Genomic DNA, 7,932 nt, shown 5'->3' with positions numbered 1-7,932 from the left:
CGGTTTTAAACGGTTACGGTTTCGGTTTGGGTTTCGGTTTCATTTCTTGGTAAATTGGCAAATTCAACGGAAATTGCTCACGGAAATGGCGCAATGGAAATGGCACACGGAGATGGTTGGGACTGAAACAATCGGTTTTGCTATCGATATTTTCAGAACTTATCGATATAATAATCGATTTTGTTATTGATATTTTTATCGATTTGCTAATCGAAATTTTTATCGATTTTGTTATCGATATTTTATCGTTTTTTTATCAATTCTGCGATCGACTATTTATCGATTTTGTTTTCGAATTTTTATCCATTTAATAATCGATTTTTTTATCGGTTAGTTATAAATTTTTTATCGATATTTTCATCGATTTTTTTATTGATTTTCCAATCGATTTTGCTACCAATATTATGATCTATTTTGCTATCGAAATTTTTATCGAATTTGTCATACATTTTTTATCGATATTTTTATCGAAACAGAATAACATAAATGTAATTACATATGTAGAATGAACAGGGTAGAGGTAGGGATCTAGATAGAAAAGAGACAAAAAATATAACCTTAAGCAAAAGCAGATGTATGTATGTATTTATGTATATTGGTTATGAGACAAAATAGATATGTAACGTAAGTTTCACTCCTCCAGTGTGGGCCAGGCGCCCTTACTTTTTTTTAGAAGATTTTTATTTTTTGATCATTGCAAATCGTTATTATGTGATTTTTATATTTTTCTATAAGTTTTAACCGTTATAATGGATGCTGCGAGATCAATCTTTTATTATCTAAAAAATTAAATCTGAAAATAACGGTTATAATATGATCGAAAAAAATGAGAATAAAAAATATCGATGAAAAATTGATCGGAAAAGTAAAAATCATATATAATCATAGGTTAAATTATGATTTTTATTTATTACAAAGATCATAACGGTCCCTGGTTTATACAAGTTATATTAATGATAAAAAATTGGTTGGTTTATTGATCGGTTTAATCGTTAAAATCTAAACAAATTTATTTTTATAAAATGTAAGCAAATTTTTTCTTGTTTCCAGTTGTCCACGTTCCTCAAACGAATGCGATGAACTTTTGGATCAACGCTACAAGTTTTATTTCTCCTTCGAAAATTCACTATGCAATGATTATGTGACCGAGAAACTGTACAATGCAATGAAACGTAATGTGATACCTGTGGTGTTTGGTGGTGCCGATTACACACGGTTTGTGCCGCCACATTCCGTTATAGATGCTGAGGATTTCCAGAGTGCAGCAGAACTGGCGTCACACCTTCAATATTTGGCTACGCATCCGGCGGAATATATGCGTTATTTTTGGTGGCGTCGTTACTATCGCCTTACCGCCCGTTCGCCTTTTTGTGATCTCTGCGAAAAATTGCACAGTGTAACTTATGCGCAAAAAACGCAAACATATTTGGATATAGAAAAATGGTGGATGGCGGATCAGTGCCGCTTTGAGTCTAAAATTAAATTTTAAGTTTTTTTTATGCTAAAACAAATAGATGAAATAAGTAAGTGAATTATCTATGTATGAATGTATGTAGCTTTAAAAGAAAATCTTCCAAAATGAAGAGTATCGTTTTGTAGATTGTTATTGGTACATATGTACATATGCATATGTATGTATGTATGTATGGGTGTGACTTTGTGCTGTTGAGGCTTTAGTGTTTAGATGAATTATTGGAAGAAATTATCATAGCCATAACTGGTTGATTAAGTGCCTTACTATAAAATTACTAAACAATGAATGTAAATTATATTTGTATTAAGAGTATTTATAAAAATCTGTTGTTAACTACACATCCTTCGAAAAATTTTTAATAAAAACTGTTGTGCTTAAATGCTAACTTTACGAGTATTTTAACTCCGAACAAATTCGAAGAAAAAACATATTTGGCTTTTTACAAATTTAAAATATGAACTTACTGTAGCTCCCGTTTACTCAATTATTTCAAAATGCCCCGAACACACCGCTAAGAGACCTAAAAATATCGACGTGAATGGCCTAAAGTAATTTTTATAAAAGTTTAAAAATAAAGAAGAAAAATTATCGATCTACTGCTTAGTAAATATCAGCAGCCAGAGTGCTGGAACGAGATCCACATCTATGCAGTTGTCCGTGATGAATTTTACGATGTTGAGTGCCATAGCATGCAACTCCCTATCCTTGTATTACAAAGGGTCAAGAAAACCACTAAGGTCCAAGATCGCTTATAAGTGATAAAGCCGATGAACTACTTCTTGCCGCAACCATCCAGCTGCGCCAAAGGCCAATTCCTCTCTGTCGACATCGAGTACTAATTTTACGAAATCGATAATGCCCACCTGTAGATTCATTAGAAAGACGAAGGATCCCGTGGGTTTCGATTTTTTCGACTCCCTTGTCGGAGCTATACCTTTTATGTACTCCTCACTGGGTTCTTGCGGCCTTGGCCTTCTTTTGTGATTTCCAGAGGCTACTACGTATTTCTTGATTAAATCACTGACCCGTTTAGTGAGAGACTATTGATATCTCATCCCAGTTATTGTAAGGAACGGATCCGATCTCTACCCCATTTTTGGTCCTCATCAAGGCCGTATTTAGGGGGGTGGGAGGGGGTACCTGCGTATCCCTCTACCTGCACAGCTGTTTTTGCTGTTGTAGCGGCCCTAGTAAGCCCTGCCTAGATCTGGTTGTCCATCAATCGTTGTCGTCAAGCTCAATTAACGGCAGGCCCAAGAAACGAGCTGTTCGATGGGGTCGGGCCAGAGGAAGAGGGATGCTAGCTGTGTGGGATTGAGCCGGCATGTGAAAAGGTGCCGGACACTGATTGGGTTTAATGAAGTCGAGTCTGGACAAGTAGCTCTTGATGCGGGTACAATATCCTGCCTGTCGAAACTTTGTGTCTGCGAAAGCCGTTTCTACGCACCGTAATGACTCAGATTTCTACCGATTAAGGGCGTTGTTTTGGCGACCTAACCCCGTTTAGATCGGCGAATCCTATCAACTTACCTGCAAAGTAATATTTTATGATTCAATAACCTCCATAAAGAGATTTATTTTATGTCGTCCATCTTCGCTCGAAACAGCTCAAAGCTCGAGGTCAACTGATCTTAATTACGCGCTTTTATTTGGTAAACGTTATATGAAAAAACTCAACTAGAAAAAAATATTTCTTGAGTTCTAGTTACTGCTCTGCAAATAAAACTTAATTTTTGAGACAAAGTAAAAGACAAAATAAAATTTTTTGCTTGGAAAATGAAAGTTTGTATTCTGAACTGAAATAAATTTTTGTCAACACTTGTCTAGTTTGGTTTGGAAGTAAACCGGGTTCGGCGTAAATAATTCTTCGTTATAGAGCAAAATTGAAATGGGATGACGGAAATTCGCTCCAAAATTAATCATCTTAGCTCCTGTAGGAGAAACCAACACAAAAAAAAATGGTTTTGTTTTATGAGCAATAAGTAAAATTCAAAGAATATATATGTAACTACAATAAAGAATTTTTTAAATAAAACATAATCGTTATAGTAAAATTTCTTCCTGTGTAGCTGAAAAAATACCGGAAAATATAGAAAATGCAACGAAAGTTTTTGACATTTCGTCCTTTACCACACGTCAACCATTGAGAGCAGCAAATTTGAGAATCATAAATATTTCTGAAAAAAAAATTTTGCGTCTGCGCACTGGAACACGCTGATATTTACATAAGCTGTTAGCTGACAAATGAAACAAACGACAATAATTTGAAGTTTACGAATTCACCACATTGAAAGCACAGTTTTTAATTAACGCGTTTTTACACACAGAATGAATTTAGACTTAAATCTGAATAAGGAAAAAACTTCTCCGAAGAATTATCCTTACACTTGGAAAAAGTAAAAGTCCCCTATCAAGTATTCATTGCTTAGATAACAGATGATTAAAACTTCCTTTAAGCTTGCTGCTAAGCTTTCATCGGTTATCACACTATAAGCTCGCTGGGACGGCTTGCCAAAAGCTCACGGTCGTGCGTATGAATTTTTGCAATTTTTCTCGTCATTCAGTCAAAGTTTTTCCGATATTACGTGCACTTCGACAACCACGTCCGAGACGTAAGGCAGTGTGTGAAAAAGTGTAAAAATAATTTTCATTTTAATATAAAACAAAATTGAACGACTTGAAAATTATTCGCAAGTAAATAACTTTATCAGTAAGCGTTGAGAGACGTAAGTTGTTGAACAAGTTCCTTCAAAGCTGCATACATAAAAAGAAAAATACTTTGAAGATGATTGTGTGGAGGAATAAATTTTTTCCATGATTTTCTACTACTCTTCACACACAGACCCACAGAATTTCTATTTCCTGGTTATTTAAGTTAAATGTTTTATTTTTTCTTATTTTAAATCAATTTATTGATTTTAATTTTTGTGAAATATCAATTTTTCATTTCTAAAATCTTTCTCAAGTATGAGAAAAAATTTTCCTTACACATCTCTACGCAGCAATAGCAGTGTGTATGTGCGTGTGTGTGTGAGTGTGTGAAAATCGATTTTTCCCCTCAGCCGTGGGCTGTAGTTAGTAGTAAATCCCGAATACCTATAGATTTTCATGTACCCCTCCGCAGTCGAGTATCACTTTTGCCCGATGCTTTCCCCAACACCTTTCTCGCCTATCTGGTTACATATTTAATTTCTGTATATTTTGTATTCTTCCTGCAATACTACTTAAATAAGTATGTATTGGTGGATGTGCTACTGTCAATGGCTAATGCTAGTGGTGAATACATTGCTTGTGGTTTAATTATTTGTCAGTGAAGAACGGTGGTGAATTGGACTGAACTGGCGAAAGTGCAGAGCTTTACCATGACCGTGGAAAAATGTTGGTGTTGGTGTTTGTAGGCTAACGGGTTTGAAAGCAAAACGTGAAAAATAAAATTCCTGCAGAAAAGAAGTTGGAAAACGTCAAAAATTTTGTAAATAATTTGGGAGAGAAATAAGTGAAATGGACAAGTGTGTTTGAGGTCAACGGCAATGGTGAGTCACATAAAACCATTATAACGGTATTCAAACCCCTTTTAAGACAATCCCTAGAAAAAAATTTAAATCCCAGGAATATAATCGTAAGCTTGTACATATGTAAATACATACATAAGTGTTTATCTAAGTAGATACATACATACATATGTTAATATATCGTTGTTCACGTATTTTTTTTTAGCTAAAAGTATATATATTTTATGTATGTGTTCGTAGTTGTATATTCATATATAAACGTTTAAATAAATAATATATTATACATACATACATACATACATATGTATAATGTGAATGAAAAGACATTCAATGCTTTTAAATAAATGATTGAAGAAATTGTTATGCAAAGGCGGTTCATCAAGGGCTAAGGTCAAATTTAGTTCAAGGTCAGCTTACAATTGTTTCTATTCTTCTTTGGTTATATCTTTTTATATATGTTTATATATTTACATGCACATGCATATACTCGTGCATACGAGTATGTGCACTTTTTGTTACATTCGTTTTCCCTAAAACGAGATTCAATTGCTTTTATTGAACATTCAATGCACTTGGTCAAAGGACATACATACATATGTACATATCATTTGAATGTAAAGAAGTTATGTAAACCCGAAATGGAATACATGTATGTGTCTATGTTTTTTTTTTTTTAATTAATAAAGAAAGTACTTTCAGAGCTCCTCTAAACATGCCAATAAATGTCGTATTTATTAAGATATGGCTTACTTAAAACCTATCTGCAGCTCTCCAGATAAAATAAAAATGTATATAAAATGATGCACAAGAAATAGAAAATTCAAAAAATTCGGATTTTTCGAAATTAGTAACCGGTACAACAATTTTTTAAATTTTTGAAATAACCACAATAAAATAAATGAGCGTGATCACCCTGCTTTTCTAAAAATTGGTAACCGGTCATAAAAACCCAGGGTTTTCGAAACTGGTAGCCGAAAGAAAATTTACAGCAACCGCAAAGTAATTTTCCCAGCAACAGAAATGGCGAAACATATTTATTTTGAAAATTTGGAAACAGAAAACTAAGGACTTTTCTAAAAAGCGTCATAAATGGCCATTGCTGTCGGTATGTGCATACATACATAAGTATCTCAATCATACAGGGCCACTGAGTTACGAATTGTTGAAATAATTAATTATAGATACTAACAACGCAATGGATATATTACAAGTAGTTTTTAAGCAAAAAACAAAACCGACTTCAATTCTCATAAAAAAATATATATATATATATATATATTTCATGATCCAATGATCGGTACGGGACCACCTCTGAGACACTACCTTTCCGATGCAAAAAGAATTATCGAAATATGTTGACGTGGTGCAAAGTTATGCGGTAACATAAAAAAATATTCCGAGGAACTGATTACTTCCTCCTTTTTTGGAAGTCGGTTAAAAATGAGCCATTATTTGCATGCATTTACTTAATGTTTTCAACAGCTTTTTGTATTTATTTAAATACTGTAGTCCCCTAAGGCAGGGCACTCACAGAGGATGTGTTAAACTTTAATGGAACTGCTTACATCCCGGCCGCCTCTACACCCTTGTCTACCTCCTATCCATCTTTGTAAACATATACCAAGTCAGCCCTCTTCATGTATTGACGCTAGCCTTCGACGTGTATAGTGGCTCCGAAGTGAAGCATGGTGGCGGTATTGACCGCTATATTCTTGACCGACTGGTCCGCCGTTTTTCTTTTTAATTGCTGCCCATCAAACCAGTACCGCATGGAACAGTAACGGTCTGACAATTTACGTGAGGATCCAATTAGAAATAGAATGCGATGGACCCAGGCGCCGGTGAAAATATTTTTGCATTAATAAAGGCTTTCTACATTCTCTCTTTCACATTGAGCCAGCACGACAGTTTGCTATCCAATATTATTTCCAGGTGTTTGGTGTTTTGCTTCAGCTGCTGAGTTGATGGTAAGCTCAATTTTGTTTGATTGATCTCCCGTACTGATTTGCTTATAATTGAGCTGGATGTGAACAGACACTTCCCAATTACTATGACCACCAGCGGCTACGTGTATGACTCTCTTAACCGGTTTATTGGTCTCATATGCTGAAATACTTTTGCAGCTCAATATACTGCTTATTAGGGTATTCAATTATTCGCCATTTTTCTAAAACTGGTGGAAACCGGTTTGGAAAAACCGACTCATTCTCCCTACTGATTATCCGGTGCAAAACTGCAGGGTGAACCGCTTCCGTCGATACTCGTTCTAAATTGGCTCGCTTTCACGCGTAGTTGAAGGCCACGACTTTATCCAGACAAAACCCCAATGCAAATTAATCATTCTCCGCAGCCGTCACTTTCCGTCACATTTTATTTGATGTGTGCATCTACCAATCTTTCCAGGCTCCTTTCAAGGAACGATATTAGTTCTGCCGGCTCTTATTATATTCTCCAATATTAGATTAAAGANAAAAGATAAGGCAAATAAAAAGAAGAATATATTACCACAAAACACTTACAGGTTAAGAGGTCGGATGTTCGCTCTACTTAGTTCACTACCCCAAAGAAAACAGAAACGACTTCGTGGAGGCACTCAAAATCGTACTGTTTATCAAAGTAAACTAGACAGCCTTAATTTGTATATCCCTGAATGTCATCAAAAAGAAAAAATCCTCACATTAGTACCCAGGACAAAAGTACATTAAAGAAAAGTTAAGGAAACCTAAAATTGGTCGTAGAATTCCTGTCACTTCCGTGATACGACCTTTGCTTTTCGATCATTAGGACCCTATTCGAAAGACCTAAGAAAACTGTGACCTGTTGCTGAGTTCCGTGATATGCATACACTTAATTTCATAATTCGGTGGTGTAGACGGATTCATACACATATATATATTTAAAAACATCCAAATAGTAGATATATAAAAACATCCAAATAGTAGATAT

The 7,932-nt window shown here is 34.8% G+C and overlaps 1 protein-coding gene across 1 annotated transcript in view; it reads left to right on the top strand.

Moving 5' to 3' along the window:
• Positions 1-1,766, top strand: part of LOC108376060 (alpha-(1,3)-fucosyltransferase C-like) — a 12,262-nt gene extending 10,496 nt beyond the window's left edge. The window contains 1 exon segment of the mRNA XM_017632235.1: positions 1,051-1,766. Coding sequence (XP_017487724.1) covers positions 1,051-1,489 — 439 coding nt within the window. The 3' untranslated portion in view covers positions 1,490-1,766.
• Positions 1,767-7,932: the final 6,166 nt, after the last annotated feature.

Source organism: Rhagoletis zephyria, unplaced genomic scaffold, assembly GCF_001687245.7.
Source record: "Rhagoletis zephyria isolate East Lansing unplaced genomic scaffold, Rhagoletis_zephyria_1.1 Rzeph_scaffold_09847, whole genome shotgun sequence".
Taxonomy (NCBI): Eukaryota; Metazoa; Arthropoda; class Insecta; order Diptera; family Tephritidae; genus Rhagoletis; species Rhagoletis zephyria.
The sequence above is the reverse complement of the archived record's forward strand: the minus strand, read 5'-3'. Positions and strand labels throughout refer to the sequence as shown.